The sequence below is a fragment of the Lepus europaeus genome, chromosome 21 (genome assembly GCF_033115175.1).
Source record: "Lepus europaeus isolate LE1 chromosome 21, mLepTim1.pri, whole genome shotgun sequence".
Lineage (NCBI taxonomy): Eukaryota > Metazoa > Chordata > Mammalia > Lagomorpha > Leporidae > Lepus > Lepus europaeus.
Window position 1 is genome coordinate 57,524,200 of NC_084847.1, and position 23,449 is coordinate 57,547,648.

Here is a 23,449-nt window from a genome sequence, read left to right on the forward strand (position 1 = left end):
ATAAGCTGCAAATATTTCCTCCAACTTGTTGCCTCTTTTCCTTTGCTCATTATAGTTGCGTATGGAACATTTCAGGTTTTTTTTTTTTAATTAAAAAAAATTTTTTTTTTGACAGGCAGAGTGGACAGTGAGAGAGAGAGAGACAGAGAGAAAGGTCTTCCTTTTGCCGTTGGTTCACCCTCCAATGGCCGCCGCGGTAGCGTGCTGCGGCCGGCGCACCGCGCTGATCCGATGGCAGGAACCAGGTGCTTATCCTGGTCTCCCATGGGGTGCAGGGCCCAAGGACTTGGGCCATCCTCCACTGCACTCCCTGGCCACAGCAGAGAGCTGGCCTGGAAGAGGGGCAACCGGGACAGGATCGGTGCCCCGACCGGGACTAGAACCCCGTGTGCCGGCGCCGCAAGGCGGAGGATTAGCCTAGTAAGCCGCGGCGCCGGCTGGAAACATTTCAGGTTTTTAAGTCACATTTACCAATCTTCACTGATTGCTTCTAGATTTTGAGTCTTTGTTAGAGATGTTTCTTCTGCTTCCAGGGACTCGGCTGATGTCCCTTCAGCACTTGTGAGCCTTCATCTGCCCCATGTGGACACCTCACACCCACTTGAGATATGCCCTTACACACACAGTGGGCATGGAGTCAGTCTTTTAAAATGTTATTGGGAGCAGTGCTGTGGTGTAGTAGGCTAAGCCTCTGCCTGTGGCGCTGGTATCTCATATGGGCGCCGGTTTGAGTTCCAGCTGCTCTACTTCTGATCCAGCTCCCTGCTTATGGCCTGGGAAAGCAGCAGAGGATGGCCTAAGTGCTTGGGCCCCTGCATTCACGTGGGAGACCTGGAAGAAGCTCCTGGCTCCTGATTTGGCCTGGCCCAACTCTGGCAGTTGCAGCCATTTGGGGAGTGAACCAGTGGATGAAGATCTCTGTCTCTATCTCTCCCTCTCTTTAACTTTGCTTTTCAAATAAATCTTTGAAAAAATTAAAATTTTATTTATTTGAAAGGCAGAGAGAGAGGGAGAGAGATCTTTTATCTGCTGGTTCACTCTTCTAGTGCCCAAAACAGCCAGGGCTGGCCCAAGCTGAAACTAGGAGTCTAGGACTCCATCCATGTCAACCACGTGTGTGGCAGGGGCCCACGTGCTGGAGCCATTCACCTGTTGCCCCCAGGGTGCACATCAGCAGGACCTGGAGTGGTGCTGGGACTCTCACGCGGAGATACAGGCAGCCCAGGCAGTGTCCTAGCCACTCTACCAAACGCCCGCCCCTGAATTCAGGTTGATGGATTTATTTTCTTTCCATGTAAGTATCCACTTCCTTCAATGGTGCTTATCATCAATAATTTACTCAGCTGTTCAAGATGCCACCTTGAGTTTACACAGCTCACAAATGCACTTCAGCACCTCAGGGTCCAGTCCCCCCTGTTGACTTTCTCTTCCTGGGTTTTCTCATTTGCTTTTTATGAATGGACTTAAAATGAACTTTTCTACCCACAGAAAGCAACAAACAAGCCTGCTCTGTTCTCCCTGGGATCGTGTGACAGCCCTAGGTCAATGTAGGGAGCACCGACATCACTGGGACGCTGAGTCTTCCCGCCTAGGAACCTAGTGTGTCTATCCATACCATGCGGGAGCACCTGTCATTTTCTTCCCGTGTTGGCCATTTCTTCTCAGCTTTACCCCATTTCTTCTCGATTCTAATGCTCTGCTCTTGCAGACGGGATCTCCTCTCTAACTGTAACTTCTGCTGTGTTCCATTTGTGAACATAATCCGTTTTCTAGACGCTGATTTTGTAACTTGCTAGTTTGATAAATTCTTTATTGCTGATAGCAGTTTCCAGATATCAAACCTCTTGATCTACAAATAAAGAGAGCATAATCACTTCCTTTTCAGGCCTCAGCCTCTTGTTGCTTTCTCTTGCCTATTCCTTGGCTGCGTAGTATTTTGACATTAATACATAGAGGAGGCTGGGAGCCGCAGGCCCTCTCTTCCAGGAATCTCGTAGTGCTTCCCAATTAAATAAATGGAGAGAACAAACTGGAGAGGATACATTCCTATCCTATGTCTTCACTACAGAGGCGTGTTGCATTTGGCAAATGTCAAAACAGACTTCTAGGAATAAACCCTACTTGGATACGATCTACTATTTTCACTGTGCTATTGGATTTTTGATAATTTTTAGTAGTTTTTTTTTTTAATCAATGCTCAAAACTGCCCTGTAAATTCTTTCTTTAATGCAGTTCTCACATCCTTTGAGTTCTGTGTGTACGTGTGTGTGGTCTAAGACACAATCAGCTTCCACAGCAACCCTAGTGCACTTTTATTTTTATATAAAGATTTATTTATTTATTTATTGAAAATCAGTGTGTGTGTGTGTGTGTGTGTGTGTGAGAGAGAGAGAGAGAGAGAGAGAGAGAAACAGAGTAAGAATATCTTCCGGCCGGCGCCGTGGCTCAACAGGCTAATCCTCCGCCTTGCGGCGCCGGCACACCGGGTTCTAGTCCCGGTCGGGGCACCGATCCTGTCCTGGTTGCCCCTCTTCCAGGCCAGCTCTCTGCTGTGGCCAGGGAGTGCAGTGGAGGATGGCCCAAGTCCTTGGGCCCTGCACCCCATGGGAGACCAGGAGAAGCACCTGGCTCCTGCCATCGGAACAGCGCGGTGCGCTGGCCGCAGCGCGCTACCGCGGCGGCCATTGGAGGGTGAACCAACGGCAAAAGGAAGACCTTTCTCTCTGTCTCTCTCTCTCACTGTCCACTCTGCCTGTCAAAAAAAAAAAAAAAAATCTAAAAAAAAAAAAAAAAAAGAATATCTTCCATCTGCGGGTTCACTTTCCACATGGCTGTAACAGCTGGGATTGGACCAGGCCGAAGTCAGGAGCCAGGAGCTTTTTCCTGGTCTCCCACCTGGAGAGACAGCAGGGCCCAAGCACTTGGGCCATCTGCTGCTGCTCTTCGAGGTACATTAGCAGGGAGCTGGATAGGAAGTGGAACCAGCACCCACATGGGATGCTGGGGTCACAGGTGGCTGTTTTACTGACTCTGTCACAATGCCAGCCCCATCCTGTGCACTTTTAAAAGGTGAATTCTCAGGGCAGGTATTGCAGTGCAATGGGTTAAGCTGCAACATGGCACATACTCATCTCATATCACAGTGCCCAGTAGTTCCAGGGACTCTGCTTCTGATCCAGCTTCCCGCTAACACACCAGGGAGGCACAGGGGATGTTTTAAATACTTGGGTTCCTGCCACCCACACGGGAGATCTGGAGGGAGGTCCTGCTTCAGGAGCCTGGCCCAGCCATAGCTGTCGTGTGCACCTGGGGAGTAAAACAGTAGATGGAAGACATCTTTCTTGCTCCCTTCCTCCCCCCATTTCGCCCTCTCTGTCATTCTGTGTTTTAAATAACTAAATCTTAAAAAAAAGGAAAAGGTGCATTCTCTATCACCAGAGTTGGTAAAAGGGCCAGTTTCCACCTTCCGTACCGCGTTGTCTTAGGTGTTCTACGCTGTCATTAGTTTGATTTATGTCTACAGTTACCACCCGTTTCTTAGCTTGTACCCCAACAGCTGAGTGATGCTGACTATCCTAACTTGCTGGGAGATTTGTTTTGGCTTCAGATTTTTGCTTACATACAGAGAAGGCAGTTCTATCTCTGGTAACTGCTCATACGTGTATACATGGATGGGTACAGGTGCACACATGCAAAGGCACACGTATGTTTGCATCCGAATGTGCAAATCCAGGCATATGCATGTATGTATATGCACTTATGCATGTTTGTATGTGTGGATCTGTGTGTGCACACAGCTGTGTGTACATGCAAGCATACACGTACAGGGACTAACTACTGTCACACCACGTCCTTTCTTCATGGTTACACAGTAAATATGGGTTCAAGGTCCCTATCTTCACAGAGCTCAGAGTTCAGTGGGGAGGCTGACACTTATCTATATAAAAAGTGCTATAATGAAGCCAGCATGGACTCCCTTACAGAAGACGGTAAGGAGGAGATGGTTCCTGAGTTGGAGTAGGAACACAGCAGGAGCCTGTCCCAGCCTGGACGTTGGGAATGGGCACAACCTTGAACGCATGTGCTCAAGGCCATGGTTTTATGCTTCGGGATTGCAGGGAACAGCGTTTGGGTGAAGATGCTTCTCCTGGGGGAACTCAGAATGCTGGAGGAGGCAGCAGCCTCACTGCTGACATCTGGACAGACAGGAAGACCCTCACGGTCACCCACCCGTCCATGGGGGAGCCCACCCCTGGCAGCAGGCAGGTGGTCACTCAGCTACCATCATCAAGACAGGAAGACCCTCACGGTCACCCACCTGTCCATGGGGGAGCCCACCCCTGGCGGCAGGCAGGTGGTCACTCAGCTCCCATCGTCAGGACAGGAAGACCCTCACAGTCACCCACCCGTCCATGGGGGAGCCCGCCCCTGGCGGCAGGCAGGTGGTCACTCAGCTCCCATCGTCAGGACAGGAAGACCCTCACGGTCACCCACCTGTCCATGGGGGAGCCCACCCCTGGCGGCAGGCAGGTGGTCACTGAGCTCCCATCGTCAGGACTTCCCAGACAGGACTTTATGCCCCCTCGGTCACTTGCCCCTCCACTACACAACATAAAGGGAGTTTTCCTCAGTGCTGACCTCAAACCCGCCCTCTACAACATCGGCCTTTGATGCCTGCCGGCTCCTGTGTGAACCAGTCTTTACACACACAGAAAGCAGTTAGACTATCTGAAAACCACAAAGCATCCAGCGAGCCTCACTGCTCTGGGCCAACACCTGCTACTCCAACGACGGAACCACGAGCGCGGCCCCTTCCGGTTCTCCTCGGAGCAGCCAGTGCTTTCTCACTTGCCCTCAGGGCCAGGCACGTGCAGCCGGCCTCAGCACTCCGAGTGCTGCAATGATGGGAATTTGTCATCTATAGAGGGAGGTTAAGGTCATGGTCAGGGCTCTCCTTTTGTCTAAAATCATCAAGTCTTTGGGTGGTAACTGTGGGAAAGTCACATCTCCCCACACCATGTCACAGCACTGGTTTGGACTCAAACGTACCACTGTGGTCTATCCCTGATATATTTCAAAATGTGTTGATTTCGATGATCAGTTTAACAAAGCAGTGTGTTTTGATTTGAGTCTGGGACAGGATAGATGAGTGGCCCCTTGGCAGTGACCCCCTGACAGTCATGCCTGCTCCCTTCCCTCTGAGTCACTGACAAGGGCAGTGACCAAGAGAAGCCCAGAGGAACGGTGGCGTTTGCTACCAGAGTCACTTCCAAAGGTGGACAATCAAGTCATTCACACTCTGGCACAGCTCAGGCCTGGGAATTCATCTAATTACTCCATCTCCCAATCTGTTCGTTATCTTATCTACAGGGTGCTTACAAGGGTGAACGAACACATGAAAATGAAGCTACAGAATCAGCATGCCTTGTGGATCTATTAATTCAGTACAGTCCCCAAAGGAAGCAAGGCTGTGAGGTGTGACCGCTGGAGACTGCTTCCAGGGGGTTCCAGGGTGGCGTCTCCCCACGCTGCCTTCCTTTAGGGACACCTGCAGCCCTACCTTCTGTCAGGCTTTATGCCTTCGTCCAGGCATTTGCTATCCTTCGTTATCCTGTGGGGCTTCTGTGGAATGTGCTTATCCTTTCGCCTTAGAGACGAACCCCATCCTATGTAAGAATCCAACTGTTTTTATCACCCAGCCAGGGAACCAGGTCAAAGAGAGAAGGGAAAGATTCCCGACCGGGGCCCGCGCTGTGGCTCACTTGGTTAATCCTCCACCTGCGGTGCCGGCATCCCATATGGGGGCCGGGTTCAAGTCCTGGTGGCTCCTCTTCCAGGCCAGATCTCTGCTGTGGCCTGGGAGGGCAGTGGAGGATGGCCCAGGTCCTTGGGCCCCTGCACCCACCTTGGAGACCAGGAGGAAGCACTTGGCTCCTGGCTTCGGATCGGCGCAGCGCCGGCTGTCACGGCCATTTGGGGGGTGAGCCATTGGAAGAAAGACCTCTCTGTCTCTCTCTCTCTGTCTATAACTCTACCTGTCAAATAAATTAAAAAAAAAAAAAAGCTCCTCACCAACAGTCAGCCTGCCAGCCTGCTCAGCTTAGATTGGTGGTTGCTGAGCCTGGTTCTTCCACAGGGCCAGAGACAGCAATGTGGGGCGGACTCTACTCTGAAGCTCTGCCTTTTCAATGGTCACTCTTGGTCCAAACAGTGCAACCTTCTGAAGCTGCCCACTGGACCTTACCTATCTCCTCCTCCCTTTCTCAAAGCCATGCCCCTTACCTTATGGGGGACCCCAGCCTTCAGCTTGGCCACGGACTTTCTAGAAACACAGCTGAGGTCTCCTGCTCCTACATTCACTGGTACCCATGGTGAGCTCACAGATGGTGCGCTATGGCTCACAGGGACTGCTGTTTGTCTTTGTAGATGGGACCCATCCTCCATGGGCACGAGACCTCCATGGCAGGGGGCAGGTGTGCGTGGCTTTGGCCCCTCAGAGGACATTCTTCCCCAGCCAACGTGGAGAGGCAGCTCTCAGATTAGAGCCTGGTCATCAGGAGGGCCTGCTGTGCCACAGATGCGCAGACCCCTCGAGAGTTTCTGGTTCAGGAGGTCCGGGGTGGGGCCCACAAGTTCCCAGGCGATGCTGATGCTACCAGTGCATGGACCACCTGTGAGCAGCCTCACAGGAGCTCAGAGCCTCTTCTGACTTGCTTTCCCCTCTCTGCCTCCCTGTCTCCTTCCCTCCCTCCCTCCCTCCCTGTCTCCTTCTGTGTAGTCTTCCCTTGGTTATTACTTTGATTTTATGTAAAACCCAATTAATTGGTTGGCAGAAAATTCTGCTCTCATTCTCACAAGGCTACTCTCCATCTTTCCTTTCTATAAAATAAAGTTTGTTTGTTTTGTATTTGAAAGTGGGGAAGAGAGGGGAGGGTAAGGGTGAGGATGGTGGGATGGGAGGGGGAAGAGACAGAGAGATCTTCTATCCACTGGTTCACTCCCCAGATGTCCATAACAGCTGGGCCTACCCAGGCCCAAGTCAGGAACCGAGAACTCCATCCAGGTCTCCCACGCAGGTGGCAGGGAGCCCAGTATGATGGTCATCGTTTGCCGCCTCTTGGGCACTCGTTAGCAGGAAGCTGGATTGGAAGCGGAGGTGAGACGCAATCCCAGGTACCCCGAAGTGAGGCGTATGCATGCCTCCCCAGTGGCAGCACAAACACTGAGCCATGCGTCTCCCTCTCCCCACCCTTTCCACGGGGAATGTCTGCTGCTATGTGCAGCCCACAGAATGTGTGACCCTGTCAGGCAGGTACTTCCCTGGCTGGTGAAAAGAGAGAGACACTTTGTTTTTATTTCTGGTATCTCATTTACACCAAACGGTATTATGAAGATGCCATACAACTTGTCTGGAACCCGCCCTGAGTGAATTCCAGTCTATCATTACAACTCCTCTTCCATCTACATAAAGACAGAAACTGTTCAAAATGATAGTTAATCACAGGAAACCTGTGCTGACTGTGGAGCTACATGCGCAAGATGTCAAATAAAATTAATAAAGCGACATCATGAGGGGCAGCAGAGACAGTCCTGAGGCCTCATGGGACAGGCAGGAGTGGGGACTCTGACCTTGGTGGTAAGAGCTGATTGAAGGCCGGCGCCGTGGCTTAACAGGCTAATCCTCCGCCTTGCAGCGCCAGCACACCGGGTTCTAGTCCCGGTCGGGGCACCGGATTCTATCCCGGTTGCCCCTCTTCCAGGCCAGCTCTCTGCTGTGGCCCGGGAAGGCAGTGGAGGATGGCCCAAGTGCTTGGGCCCTGCACCCGCATGGGAGACCAGGATAAGCACCTGGCTCCTGGCTTCGGATCAGCAAGATGCGCCGGCCGCAGCGGCCATTGGAGGGTGAACCAATGGTAAAGGAAGACCTTCCTCTCTGTCTCTCTCTCTCTCACTATCCACTCTGCCTGTCCAAAAAAAAAAAAAAGAGCTGATTGATTTGCACGTCCTGTTTATTAGGCCCATCAGACCGACACAGACCCAACCTAAAGACGGCTAACTAGCTCAGTGACAATGCTGGAATATTGGCTGAATTTAGCACAGAATAAAGTTATGGCGCACATACTTTTTATATTCTGACACATCCAGTTTTATTTATCAGAGCAACACTACCTTATCTGTTACAGATCAACCATGAAACCTCAGTGTCTTACCCAGTGTCGTCATGTGCCACCCTCGAGTATAATACCCGTTTTCCTGGGTGGTGGACAGCATTGCATGGGACTGTCCATGAGTCTACCTGCGGGCTCCAAAATCCTTCACCTGGCCCTGAGCCATCCTTTAACCGGCTCACCACAGCCCCCTGGGTACAGGCTGGGCTGCTGCTTCCTGGAGGCAGATGTGGGGCTGCCCTTCTCTGCCACACCTGCACGCCCCGGGTTTCATCGTCCTCGAATCACCCGCTCTCAGACTGAAGCACCTATACAGAACCTCCTGGGACTGCTGGGCAGGTCTTGCTCCAGATCAACCCAGAGCTAAGTGTGTGTGTGCCTTGCATACAGGGCTGAAGCGAGCTCATTACCTAGAGGGATTACCGGCCACGCACTACTGGGTGGCTGTATATGTTACAATGTGCACGCCAGCTGTTATCGCTGACTCCAGATCATTACGGGCTGCGGCTGGGCTCCCGTGCTGATGTGCCTCCTGCAGTCTGGATCCACCTGGCTGTGTTCGCCGCATTAGACATTTCTAGCACATTATTAGGACCACAAATCTTTGGCAAACAAGCCTGAGTACCCTTCCTCATGGCCTTTACGAGAAAACATGTCAACACCTAATAAGTTCTGTGAAATTATTCGTTTTCTGACCTTGGCTTTTCTAACTCTCTATTGGCCAGGCATTGGGGTTACAACACGGAGTGGGGCAGGCAGGCTACATGCTGACGCTGCCCCAACAACCCTGCTGCTGACTGTGCAGCCGGCTGCGGGCAACATGACACAGGAAGAATGCTCCTGGAAATATCTTTTCTTCTGCTAGATACTGAGTTCCCAAAACAATGGGCTGAGGCCGGCCGGGAGTGGATGCTCACGCTGGCTTGCTCTGGGGGTCTACGCTGAGCTGGTGCCCTGCCTGCCATCACCCATGCACCCTCTTCCTAAAAACTCCATCTCTGTTTTTCGAATCCACATGAAGTCCCATCCCTGTGGGTCCCTTTCTGTTCTTATTGTGACTCTCTCTTTATGCCGGCATTTACACACGGTAGCATTCACACACAGTAGCGTTCACACACGGTAGCGTTCACACACGGTAACATTCACACACGGTAGCGTTCACACACAGTAGCATTCACACACGGTAGTGCTCACACACAGTAACATTCACACATGGTAGCGTTCACACACAGTAGTGTTCACACACAGTAGCGTTCACACACAGTAGCATTCACAGACAGTAGCGTTCACACACAGTAACAGTCACACACGGTAGTGTTCACACACAGTAACATTCACACACGGTAGCGTTCACACACGGTAACGTTCACACACGGTAACATTCACACATGGTAGCATTCACACACAGTAACATTCACACATGGTAGCGTTCACACACGGTAGTGTTCACACACAGTAGTGTTCACACACGGTAGCATTCACAGACGGTAGTGCTCACACACAGTAACATTCACACATGGTAGCGTTCACACACGGTAGTGTTCACACACAGTAACATTCACACACGGTAGCGTTCACACACAGTAACATTCACACACAGCAACATTCACACGGTAGCGCTCACACACAGTAACATTCACACATGGTAGCGCTCACACATAGTAACATTCACACATGGTAGCGTTCACACACAGTAGCATTCACACACAGTAGCGTTCACACACAGTAGCATTCACACACTGAAACGTTCACACACGGTAGCGTTCACACACAGCAGCATTCACACACAGTAGCGTTCACACACAGTAGCGTTCACACATGGTAGCGCTCACACACGGTAACATTCACACACGGTAGTGTTCACACACAGTAGCATTCACACACGGTAACATTCACACATGGTAGCATTCACACACAGTAGCATTCACACATGGTAGCGTTCACACATGGTAGCGCTCACACACAGTAACATTCACACACAGTAGCATTCACACACAGTAACATTCACACATGGTAGCGTTCACACACGGTAGCATTCACACACAGTAGCATTCACACACGGTAGCGTTCACACACGGTAGCATTCACACACAGTAGCGTTCACACATGGTAGCGTTCACACACAGTAGCATTCACACAGTAGCGTTCACACGGTAGCATTCACACACAGTAGCATTCACACACAGTAGCGTTCACACACGGTAACATTTACACACAGTAACATTCACACATGGTAGCGTTCACACACAGTAGCATTCACACACAGTAACATTCACACACAGTAGCATTCACACACAGTAGCGTTCACACACAGTAACATTCACACATGGTAGCATTCACACACAGTAGCGTTCACACGGTATCATTCACACACAGTAGCGTTCACACACAGTAGCATTCACACACGGTAGCGTTCACACACGGTAACATTCACACACGGTAGCGTTCACACACGGTAGCGTTCACACACAGTAACATTCACACACGGTAGTGTTCACACACGGTAGCATTCACACACGGTAGCGTTCACACACAGTAACATTCACACACGGTAGTGTTCACACACAGTAACATTCACACACGGTAGCATTCACACATGGTAGCGTTCACACACGGTAGCGTTCACACACATACACGTGTTCACCAGTACACTCAGGACTAGTGTCATTGCCTGCAGTTTTCCACAACCCAAGCCATGTGCCTCCTGACCACACTGGGTGACACCTTCCTGTGGATGACGTCCTAGTGAGTAGGGAGGAGAGACAGTGAGTTCAGGCTCACACGCAGAGCCAGGCTGGGTGTGGCCGGTGCCCGGGCTGGTTGCAGAGCAGACACCATGGGCCTCTTCCGCACAAGGCAGAGCTCAGAGCTGCTTTCCTCCAAGCTTTTGAGATGGCAGTGAGAATCAGGACAGGAGGCAGGACTTCAGGCTGAATTTCAGAGATCACACAGGCCCAGCATTGGACATTGAAAAAGAAACAATCATCCGTCCACGTATGCTTTGCCTGCTGTGTCAGGTGTCAGGCACTGATCTTGGATTTGGGCTGCCCTGCAGAGTCCCCAGTCTAGGAGGGAAGAGAGTTCTGTAAACCCATCCGACAGCGGGGTGGCCCCAGTCACTCAGGAACCAGTGGCAGCTGAGGGCAGAACCCAGGAAGAACCTCTCTCACAAGGTCACGAATCCAGATGTTGGAACACCATTCCATCTCGTCCAACCCCCAAATCTTAGCCCTGGGCCTAGGCTGGCGGTCCCTGCTCACACAGCACACAGACCCCTGTCCTATCTTTAGTAGCCAGATACACAGACAGGCTTCACACGCAGACCCCAGTGAATCCTAACTCCTGTGGGAGCTTTTCTGAAAGGGATGCAAGATCAGTCAAACCCAACGCCCTGTATTGTCTGAACTCAGGATTTTTCAAAGTGTGTGTCACAAACGCATTAGTGGATCAGAAAATCGATTCAGTGGGCACAACAGCAGTTTTGAAAGAAAGAAACAGTGGCGTAGAACAGAAGATAACAAAGCACCTCGTCCACTGTGCGGGTAACTATTACTCCACCAACCTTTTGTTTCAGTTGTATGCGTGTGCTGGGTTTCAATGTAAAACAGATTTCTGACTGTGCATTGCACACAAAGATGTCCAAAGGCCGCTGCACACCCCCTGCCACGTGAGCACTAGCGAGAGAAGACCTCGTTTCACGGCTCTCCCCTAGACAAACTGCAGTGGAAATCTGCAAGCGATGCTTACCCATGCTTGACAGATGCAGAATGAACCAAACAACCCCAAAACCAACCCCAGTGACAGCAGGTTACAGGGCACAAGCCTGGGCTGGGGAGGCCAGCACATCTTGGTTAAATTTGCCAGCCATGCAACTCTGGGAAAGTTAGTTATCTTTCTGAGCTTCCATTTTTCCCTCTGTACAGCAGAGACGGTAGTGGCTATTTCTCATGACTACTGAGGATGAGCGAAGTAAGATAATGACTGTAAGTGCATAGCATCGCATAACGAAAACTGGAATGTAGTGGCTTCTCCTTGAAATGCTCATCTCCCATCCTTTCCTTTCCAGTAAGTTCTAAGAGACCAAATTAAGCCTGTATCTAATGGAACATCCCATATCTATTTTGTTCAGCTTTTACTTAGTGTTTTAGGTAATGCTGGGAGAATTTGGAACATTATCCTATTCTGTAGGTACAGCCTGAGGTCTAGAGAGTGTTAGGGATTGAGAAACAAATCTTTTGTGCAATGTCATTTAATGCCACATTGAGAATTTCCCAAGAGGAGATAAGAATGGAGCTTGCAAACACAGTGTTCATTTATAATCCTTACTTTAGAAAACCTTTCAAAGCCCAAGTGAACATTTAGGAGCTCTTACTAATGTTTTAGAAATGTGGATAACCAAATGTTTTTTTTCCATTTCTTTTTAAATATGAAATATTACTCTTTCATTATAAGGTAATGTTCTGAAACCAGAATAAATCATGATAGCACAAGTATACCTGTTATGAGAAGAAAAATGATAAAGAAATAAAATCAGGGGGGAAAAAGCCCTTAAAATCGTGGTGTGCTCAAAATGATGATTTATAGAATAATTTGTCTTTGGACTCTATAGAAAAATCAACATTTGCATCTTAATGGGTGCATTTACCAAAGGGATAGAAGTCTGCTCAACTGCATGGGCTTGTCTGAGGGCTTAGCTGTGACCTGGGGTCTAGCTGTGCATGTGCAACATTCCACGTTCAGATCCACCTGAGAACGGTATGCTTTCGTCATGGGTCTGTCACGGTTACTTGGACAACTTCTACCAAGAATGGAACTTGTGACCCAAGCCCTGACTCAGCCTGGGCTGTGGACTACCGATGGCTCCCAATGCCTGCAGGACTCTCACTCCCCACTGCATGATTAGGGAGTTGCTGAGGTAGACAGTGGGGGCCAGAAAAAATGCTTCCCATTACCCTGGGCCTTTGGTGATGTACAACTTACACACACTTTCTTCTGTTTGAACCCAAAATCATCCTGGTTTCTGGAGCATTTTGAAATTCTCAGGCACATTTTAAGTTACTCTCCATTTCATCACGAACCTTTGACAAGCAGTTTCCGAGTAGATGAGAACTTCTGGTCATAGCTTCTGCAGAACCCACCTGTCCCCCGCACCCCTGGGAAGTCTGCTGGGCTGGGCTGCCGATTCGTAAGCTAACACGTCCCATGTCTAAGTGCCTCCAGCACCAAAGGTTGCCGAGGCACTGTTGATAAAATCTATGAACTGTGGCTGCCAGACAAGAGGGTGGGGTCTGGGGGATGGAAGGCCAGGGAAGTGAGAAAGTTTCCACCAGGTCATCCCCGCGTGCCCAGGGAATGAGGCCCAGCTGAGGCTTTGTGACTGACCAGAGCAGACAATCCACGCGTTCTCACTGTCTCACTGATACACGGGTTGAAGAGGAAAGCAGGGGGTGAGGGCGACGGACAGGGTGTTCACACGACTTCAGGGATCAACACCCCACCGTGCTGAACGTAACAGAGGTGTCAGTGATGCCATCTGTCCCCGGCATCCTGACCATCCCAAGAGGGCCGAGTCCAAGAGCCTTATTCCAGCCAGGGTACATTCCACCTCATTTCTCTGGGCCCACCGAGCCCGCCACTGGACTGCACGGGGAGGGGAAATGGGGCAGGTTGGACTGAGTCCCGGTCCTCAGACGGCGACTTCCTGCTGTTCTCATGATCTCCTGGTGGGCTGCTGGACTGTGTTTCCCATATGTTCCAATCATCTCCCAGATTAAGCAATAATTAGACAAATAATTAATTATATGAGTTACCCTCTTCCCTTTAAAATGCAGGCATTTTAATTATTCCCTTTTCAGCTTCAAGGACCCACTCAGCCTCTAGGCTTTCTCAACAATCAGTGCTAATGGCTGTGGGGCACTTCAAGTGCACTTAGAGAGGTCCCCGGCAGCAGATCAGCACTGCTCCCCGAATGCCCACACAGCCCCCGCAGAGCGGAGGGCAGGGCCAGAGCCTCGGCGCCCACAGGGATGCAAGCACCTCGCTGTAGCCTGGAGGAGCTTGGATTTGCAGTTTCTGCTATTTCCAACAGAGGCAGTGAGGAAGCAGCCCTAGGAAGTGGCTGGGAGACAGGATGCTGTGTGGCCCAGGAAGCGGCTGGGAGACAGGTAGCCGCACAGCCCAGGAAGCGGCTGGGAGACAGGATGCCACACAGCCCAGGAAGTGGCTGGGAGACAGGGTGCTATGTGATTTCATATCCAGAAAGTGGACACCTCCTGTGCTCAACACCTCAGTAAGAGGTGGAATCTGCCCCTCTGACATCTAGCCCCTTCCTCCCGTAACAATGCACAGAGATGTGTCCAGCATCAGATGTTTCCAGTCTCCCCAGCACAGAGATAATTCTGTGATTTGTAAGCGGAAGTCAGTGGCAGATGGGGCTTCTAAGAAAGTTCCCTAAAGGTGAGCATACTTGGCCATGAGGCACCTTCCCTTGCCTTCCAGAAATGTGGATGTGACAACTGGTATTGTGGAGCCAGTTTATCACCATGAGGCATAAGCTAAAGATGCTAAGCAAAAAGAAATTAGGATTCTGATTCTTTGATGACTCTGGACCTGCCACTACGATGCTGCTCCTCCTACTGGCTGTTGCCAGCTCTATTCATGTGCGGAAAAGAAAAACATACCTAGATTTTGTGAAGTTACTGGTATTGTGGGTCTGTTTCTAGCAGCTAGATACCATTCCAAACAACAGAGGCAGCGGCAACTTGCTTCCCGGAGGCGGCCCTTCCAGGAGTGCCCGGGCTGGGGGGGACCCTCCATACACGGTCAGCACTAGTGACCTCGGATAAATGAGGAGCGGCCCCATGTGAGCAGGTTTGAGCTCTCTCCGGTTCTGACTGTGAGGAGCTCGAGTAGAGCCTTGGGCTGCACTGCAGATCCCCAGGGTTGACAACATGCCAGGGCCCGCCCCATAGCTCAGAGAGCACAGCGGGCACCACAGTAAGTTTTTGTTTCTTTTTTTTTTTTTTTTAATAGGCAGAGTTAGTGAGAGAGAGAGCCAGAGAGAAAGGTCTTCCTTCTGTTGGTTCACTCCCAAATGGCTACTACAGCTGGCGCGCTGCGCCAATCCAAAGCCAGGAGCCAGGTGCTTCTCCTGGTCTCCCATGCAGATACAGGGCCCAAGCACTTCTGCCTTCCCGGGCCACAGCAGAGAGCTGGACTGGAATAGGGGCAACCGGGACAGAATCTGGTGCCCCGACTGGGACTAGAACCCCAGGATGCTGGCGCTGCAGGCGGAGGATTAGCCAAGTGAGCCACGGCGCCGGCCTACAGTGAGTTTTGAGCCTCTGGGTTCCATTCCACTAGCAGTGGGCAGACTGACTCCCAGCTTCTTTCTCCCAAATGTTCAAACCCCATCGCAGATGCCAGATGCTGTCACAGTAGAAAGCCAGCACACACAGGGACAACGCCGCTGTGTTTCCAGAGCCTTTATCACATGGATGGCCTGTGCTCTCTTCACAGCAGCCCATAACGTGGCCAGGGCGGATATAAACACCATAATTCCACACACAGAAAACCTGAGGCTCACAAAGGTTAAACGTGCTTCTTGAAGGCCCAGAGCAGGAGAAACCTCACAGTGGGGCCTGGATGGGCTCCCAGGAATAGGCTCTTTCTGGGGGTCATGGTACAAACAGTTACGCGCGGTTCTGTCCCCACCACTGCCCCCTTGGTGCCTGTGGCCCCTCCCAGTGTCCCTGCCCTCCCTGACATGGCACCTGCTGGTCAAGTCCTTCAGAAGCAGCTCATCGGGTCTTCCGCTCCTGACCGGGAGGTGCTGCCCCTTCCTCCCCATGGCCACCCCTCTCCTCCTGAATGGGTGGCCTCTCCTCTCTCCTATTCCTGCCCTATCACAGCTGGGAACGTTGATTCAAATCACTACTGACCTGGGCTTTGTTTGTTCAGCTGCGGTGTGGTGACAGGGAGCATGGGGACACGCTGGGACGAATGAGCACAGAGGGCCTGCAGCTGGGGAGCAGCCCCCACCCCAGGGCATGGCCTCGCTCGACACCAGCCTGGGGTGAAAGCCCCTCTAGAGAGCCTGCGATGCGAGTGCCATCAGGCCCTCCTCTCCCACAGTCTCTCCATCTCCTTTCCTCCCTCCCCTCGCCCAGCTTTCATGACTGCACATACCCCTTACTAAGGTAGATCACGGAATTGAGAGAGGGGTGCAGCCGGCCCCACAGGGTCCCTGAACACAGGACTCACAGGGCACTTATCTCCCTGTAGATGATATCACAGTGCTCAGCCTTGTTGATTTCCCAGGAACTCCAGGGCCTGAGCAAAAAGTACCTTCCATCTGCATGTAGACCCCAGACTGACTGAAGTGCCCTCTTACCATCCTCCGAACTCCCTAGAGAACACGATGTCACCACCCGTGGAAGGAAGGCCGTGAGCACTGCAGACCGAGCAGGGGCCTGGACGTGAGCTGAGCACGCACCTCTTAGTCCCCCATTCAACCTGGAAGAACGTTTACCCCTGGGCTCTGCAGGAGCCTGCGCATAAGTGACGACTCCTGGCTCCTTGCTCCGTGCTCTGAAACAATCTCCTACTTTCTTCCACCTCTCTGGTGTCAGTAATTGGTTTGCCTTGCACTGGGTTAGTGGACCTAGTTTTGGGGGTTCTGTAGCAGCTCAGCAATCAGACTTGGGGGTTCGTGCCCTGGCTAAGTCCCAGTGACACAGTCAAGCAGATTTGGCACTGCGATTTGTCCCAAGGGAAAGGCAGGCCGGGGTGGGCGAGTAGAGAAGTCTCAGGGGGAGGGGGAGGGAATCCCAGGGGCTGTCCCAAGTCCGAGAATTCTCTGCCAGCTGACAAACCGGCCTTGGGCTGGGCTCAGGGTCTGGAAAAAGAACCTGAAATGTCCATTGGATCCCAGTGAGCTCAGGGGACTTCTGTCCAGGTACCTTTACAATCCCACAGTACATGGGCATGAGGAGACACATAGAGTGGGAAGGGCCTCACATTTCAAAGGGCGGGTTGATCCCTGGATGTTTCCTGAGCTGGTGCTTAGGAAACCTTCACAAGGAATTTTCTAGAAGGGGAACAAGAGCCGGCCACCATGACAGCCCAAGTATGGAAGCAGAAATGCCCTGTGCTGAGTGAGGACAAGAGAGTTATGACCATGACCACTGGAGGCGTGTGCAGAGGATGGTGGGCCACACCAGACATCAACGCTGCGTGGGCTGAAGCATCGCAGTGTCTGTTCATGAGTCACTAAACACTCAGAGAGACGAGGAGCCAAAGACCAAAGGCAGATCACAGCAAGCCCTCAGTCACAGGAGGAAAACACCCTGCACAGAGCGCAGGGTGCAGCCATCATCTCCACCCAGAAGAGGCTGGCACAGAGCCATGAGCTCCCCCTGTGCTCGCCCCAGCCTAGCAGCACCTGTGCCAGAATCTCCCCTGAGGCCCGCGGAGGCCAGAGGCTGCTGAGCTCGCTTGGAGCATGGTGGTCCAGAGCTCAGTGCTGCCTCTGCTGCTGGTCGTGAGATTTCAGAGTTCAGACCAACTCAAGCCCAGAGAGCTAACGTTCAGCTACTGCACATGTGACTGGGAACAAAACTTGCCCTGTTTAAGCTGGAAGTAATCGGAACAAGGGTGTGGGCCCATTCCTGCTTTTATACCCAACTGAACTGGGCAGGATGCTTGTGGAGCTTAATGGCCTCGCTGACCAGACAGCTGTGAGGTGCAACTGAGCAAACGCCTGTGAATTGTTTTGCAAAGGACAATGCAGCACCCAACCGCAGATGCCGTGTGCTCTCCCTACCAACCTTCAGGGCTGGGGGTGCTCAGCAGCTTGTCGCTGAATGGTCTCTGGGATTGCCTGTTCCCTAAGTCTTCTCTGAACACCCAGCACTCACTTTCCCACTGCAGCCTTTGAGCCCAGCCAGCGCTGGCAGCTCTTACATCCTGAACTGCTCCCAGGTGCCAAGAGTGAGGGCCAGACAGAGCCCTTCTCGCTTAAGGGAGCCCTCCTTCCCTCTGCCCCACACAGACCCCAGAGGCAGAGGCAGTAAGGGCAAGTAAGGGGTCAGGAAGAGCAATCTGAGTCATTCCCAGCATGTCGGAGTTGGCTGTTATTTTATTATTAAACAGACTAATTGAAGCAAACAGGAGCAGTCCAGGTTTTGCCTTTTCCATTTTCAAACGAATCTTTCCGAATGGCTTGCAGATGGACAGGGCTTTCCTGGCTGTCCTGCATTTTAAAGATTGCTGCTAGGCACTGCACGCAAGCAGGACTGACTGCACCTAATTTATGAAGGAGGATTTATGGACCTGCGGATGACAGCAGGCAGCCAATCAATAAGGGATGATAATAACAGCATGTAATATCAAGGAACATTAGGTCTCAGGCATGATTTGGGGAGAGAAGTGGGCAGTTAGAAACCTTATCATTTGAAAAAGGTCAAGGCCTGGTAGCAATAAAAATGCCTAAGCAAATAAAATCGCACCTGTGAACCAGGAGCGGGTATAAATCGCAGAATGAAAAAGGGTTTTGGATTTTGTGGAAGAATTACTTCCCTGGGCAAGGATTCTGGCTGCTGTGGGACCGATGTGGCCATGTCAAGAGAGGGCCTATTTATTCCTGCTAAGAGCAGTAGCAATGACATGCAGATGTGGACAGCCTTCCCAGCACCCAGCCCCGCGCCCTCCAGCAAACGCAGCAGGAGTCAAACGCTGTCAAAAGCCTCAAGAGCGACAGGGCCGACAGGGCCGAGTCCTAGCACATTTATTTAAGACCCACCGGCTACACGCCTTTCTGTCTGGTCATTGTTTCTTCCTGAGGTGGGGAGGGCTTTATTGATCTAGCATATTGCCTGTGTAACTGACAAAGGCAGGAGAAAAGAGCACAAAGCTGCAAATTCCCTTACCAATCATCATATTACGTGATTAAAAACAAAATTGTTTAATAACCGTTCCCTTTGAAAAAACCATTCACCGTATCACACGGAACTCCACAACCAGCTCTGCTACAGAACACACAGTTACTCCGTTTGGAAAAACTCAATCCCACAGCAGCTTTCAAGAATGGGTGCACGAGCTACAGGATGTGTCTAGATACTTCCTGCCCTTAGAGGCCATGACAACGTGGCTGGAAGAGTAGTGGCCTCCCAGCCACAGTCTGGCTTTACTTTGGAAACAGGCGGGGAGATTAATTGAAAGAGGTGGTGGGATTTTCCTAAATGCCCCATGGAGGAACGACTCCTCTGTGCAAACCCCTCCGCCCGACACGGGTTCGCAGCCCTGGTGTGGCGCACAGGCTCACCTCCTTGTAAGGTGTACTCGGTCACTGCCCGGCTGAAGACACCCAGGCCGGCGCTGTTGTACGCGGCCACCTGGATCTCATACTGGGTCCAGATGATGAGGTCCGTCAGCAGGCAGTAGTTCACCTCCGGGCTGGTGATGTTGCCTTGCTGGTACTCCCCAGGCAGGCCGGCCAGGCGGTACCTACGCCAGAAAGGAAACCATGTGAGCCTGGGGCCAGGTCCCCCACTCAGGTCCTCTGAGCACTCCGAGGAGAATGGAAGTAACCAGACATGAGCAGAGCTGGGAGTCGGCCACGGACAACACCGTTTCCTAATTCCATGATTTTAAAAGGTAGCCTCTGATCCCACCAGGGTTATCAGCCGCAGGCAGAACAGAACGGTCACTTCAACAATGCTAGGGTTAAGGGAAAACGATAGCCTTTTAAGGGTCACTTGTCTAAGAAGTATAGTGACTTACACCCCAACTCCAGACACAAGCTTCATCAGGCAGCTGCTGTGACAGAGTGTGAGAGGCACTTTCCTCCTGTGGCCAAAACACTGGGGGAATCGAGAAGTGGGCAGTGCGTAGCCTCTGGGTCCCCACGGCTGAGCTCCCCGTTGTGTCCACCGAGGATGTCCATATTTGCCCAAGAGCATCTCAAGGACTAGAACAATGGCTTTGGAAAGTCATTAATGCTTCTAAAATATCAGCCCAGTGCCAAGGAGGACAAATGGCTCTTAACGGGCTACGAGCACCCGGGCAGGACGCTCCTCAGTATACAGGAGATTGAAATTTAAAGCTGTGCTTACTGCACAGGCGATGGACGCAACTCTGGGCTTAGAAAATGTATAGGTCAGAGATGGCTGGTTATACGGTGAGAGGACTCTTACCACTATTATTTTGATTAGTGAGTGTGTTTCCCATGATTCTGCGTACAGAAGTTAATGCATTGGACTGGCTCAGTTAATTTACCAAGCCTTTCTCCACTACTCCCCCGGTCAAACGAGAGACACAGAGAGTTGGAGTCACGTTCTCATTGTCCCGTGGTTTCTATCCCTGAGGCGGGTCTTGGCTTTGCACGTGCAATGGAAAGGGGAAGATGGATGAGGCTTCCAGAGCCAGGGTGGCAGCTGTGGGCGGCGAGCATCTCACGGCTGGTGGGACCCTCCACCCCTCGTGACGCTGAGCTGCGGGCTCTGCGGGCTGCGGATTCCCTTTTCAGGGGCCTCTCCTGTCCCACAGGGGCAAGGATCTGAGCTGGACGCCTGTGACCAGGCATTAGTGAGGTTACCATTATCAGGAGAAACAAGAGACCCAGGAATTCAGGCCCTTACATGCAAAACAACTTTGCAAAGAGAACAACGTCTGTGGCTATGATGGGGAAATACAAAAGCGGCAGAAGGTTCCTTCACAAACACCACGATTTCCTGACAAGGTTCTTCAGTCCTCCCTCGTGAGAGACCACTTGCTGGACAGGAAAGGAGATGACCACGAGCCGCAAGCAGCCCCTGGACAGCAAGAAGGCCCAGCGCCTCCTTCGGCCTCTGCCCGAGAGGAGCCAGTGCCTGTGGCTCGCCCAGGGGAGGACGGCCATTCTGTGACGGGCACAAAGGACACTTGGGTTCTCACATTCCTTCAGACCCTGGAGCTGCTGGCCAGGCACCCTTGAAGGAATGGCCTGCACCAAGCAAGGCTGCGTGGCTTGTAGCAGCTGGGCCGGTCATTTACGTAAGCAGGGTCCTGGGGCAGCGGGAGGTTCCTGTCCACCCACATGTGAGCCGGGTGACCTCGGGCAAACTCTAAGCTTTCCTGAGTCGTGGTCTCCATGCCCCCGAGAGTGGGAACTACAGCTCTGGCATTTCACAGGTTGTTGTAGGAACTGTGTCAACAACAGATCGGGGAGATATCTGGAGAACACAGCTCTTCCAGCAAGGAGCACCGAGGGGGCAGCTCTGAGCGGGGACGAGTGCGGCCAGTGCAGTCTGAGCTGTCCTCCGGATCCACTCTCTACACACGGTGAAGAACAAATGGCAGCCTTCACACGTGCCGAACAGGCGGCAGCTGCTTCTGGAACGGGCGGCTCGGTCCACCCTGAGCAGGGGCCTCTGTCATGCCCACAGGCTGTCTGAGAAGGTCACAGTCGACAACACAGCACGGGCAACCTCCTCGCATTGGTAGGATATGTTGCCCGGGAGACCGTCTCCACCAGAACAGGATGATTTTTTACATGGAAATAAACAGGAGAATGTTTTTAAAGGACATAACCCTGTGGTCCTCTCAGAGAAACACCCTGCCTGTTGTTATAAATATTTTATTACTGCACACGCATCCTAACTACTTCTTACGGCCAGGGCCGGGGGTGATTCATTTCCATTTGCTCTTCCATGCATCGTGCCTCGGATCCGACAGGGAGACGGTGCCCTGGGGAACAGGCGCTGGCGCATGGAGCTGATTTGCAGGCCCGGGGATCATTCGGAAACGTTTCCAAGCAAATTCATTCTGGCACGGGTCTCTAATTTCTGAAAACTCCGGTATTCGCAGGCCCTGGCCGGTGTGCCCTCGTTTTAGGGCTTTCTTGATTTAAGCCCCGCGTGTACAGATGCTCTCTCTTCCCGAGCTCTGACACCATCAGAGAAAATCCTTTTCGCAGCAGTAATCCCACGGAACAGAGAGACGCGCGGTCCCTAACGTGGCCTCCTGCCATCAGCACAATTTAATTATTCAAGTCTGTGCCCGGAGCCTGGCTCTGCTGGTGACTTTTAAAGTCCTTCCTTGACAGCTTCAGCCTAGGGGAACTTGGCCTCCACGTGCCGAGAAAAGGCAGAGGGCGTGCACCAGGAGCTGGGAGGGGCTGGTGAGAGAGGGCAGCCAATTATTCTCATTAGCTGATGAGCAGGAACAGAGGCAGAGGGTGAGGCCATGTGAGGACCCAGCAGCCAGAAAAGCCAGCAGCCTCAGCCTTGGGGCAGGAGGCGGCTCTGGGCTCTTTCCAGGGAGGGGGAAGGCTGTGCAGCTGGGATCTGTCCCAGGAACATCCGCGGGAACCGAGCCCACAGGCCCCCTGCCCGCAGGGGACAGAATCTCAACCCCTTCTTGGCCCGTCTGTAAAAGGGGGAAGGGCAGCTGGGGGCACAGCCACAGAAGGGGCCACGCGTGTTGATCCCGGACCTTGGCATACCCCGGGGATGGCTCACGCAGACCACTTCAGGGGGTGGCTGTGCAGCCTGGTGGTTGAGATGGCAGTCAAGACGCCAGAGTGCCACACTGGAGTGACTGAGTTTGATGCTGGTTCTGGCTCCTGACTTCAGATAACACACACCCTGGGAGGCAGCAGGGAGCGCTTAACTCATTAGGTCCCTGCCATTCACTTGGGAGACCTGGAACGAGCTCCTGGCTCCCAGCCATGGCTTGGCTCAACCCTGGATGTTGTAGGTATCTGCTGAGACAGCCAGCAAATAGAAGTATGACTTCTCTCTAAATAAATAAGTAAACTAATAAATAAATAAAGTGACTTAAACCACTTCAAGTGGATAACGACCTGGCTTAGTTTGCAGGAAAACCTGAATGCTTAAGGAACTACACGGGAATAGCAGTGACTTGTGACAGGCAAATACTGCAGGCATACAGAACACATATTAAATGGTGAGTGGATCGTTACATGAACGCACAGGGAATGAGATGCCCTCCATATACAAAGATGACGGGATTAGACAAGCAACACATTCGCGATTTCTTTCACGTGTTCAAGAAACTAGATTTACTCACTGGAGCCCTTTGTTAGCCAAGTATTTGATGAATAGAGTGGGCCTGGTGTAGGCATTTGGAGGAAGTGGATAATGGGTACCCGCAAGTTCTTATTCCAGGAAGGCTGATAAAATTAACAAACGCAACCATGGCAGTAAAATCTATTAAAAGAGATTTGGTAATTATCTGTTAATATCGACTGTTTCACTGTTTTCTTTTTACTTGTGTCAAGA

The 23,449-nt window shown here is 51.8% G+C and overlaps 1 protein-coding gene across 1 annotated transcript in view; it reads right to left on the bottom strand.

Moving 5' to 3' along the window:
* The window catches only part of SDK1 (sidekick cell adhesion molecule 1), a 983,380-nt gene that overhangs the window by 170,634 nt on the left and 789,297 nt on the right, over positions 1–23,449 (bottom strand). The window contains exon 17 of the mRNA XM_062180134.1: positions 19,492–19,673. Within this exon, the coding sequence (XP_062036118.1) occupies positions 19,492–19,673 (182 nt within the window). The remainder of the gene's footprint in view (positions 1–19,491; positions 19,674–23,449) is intronic.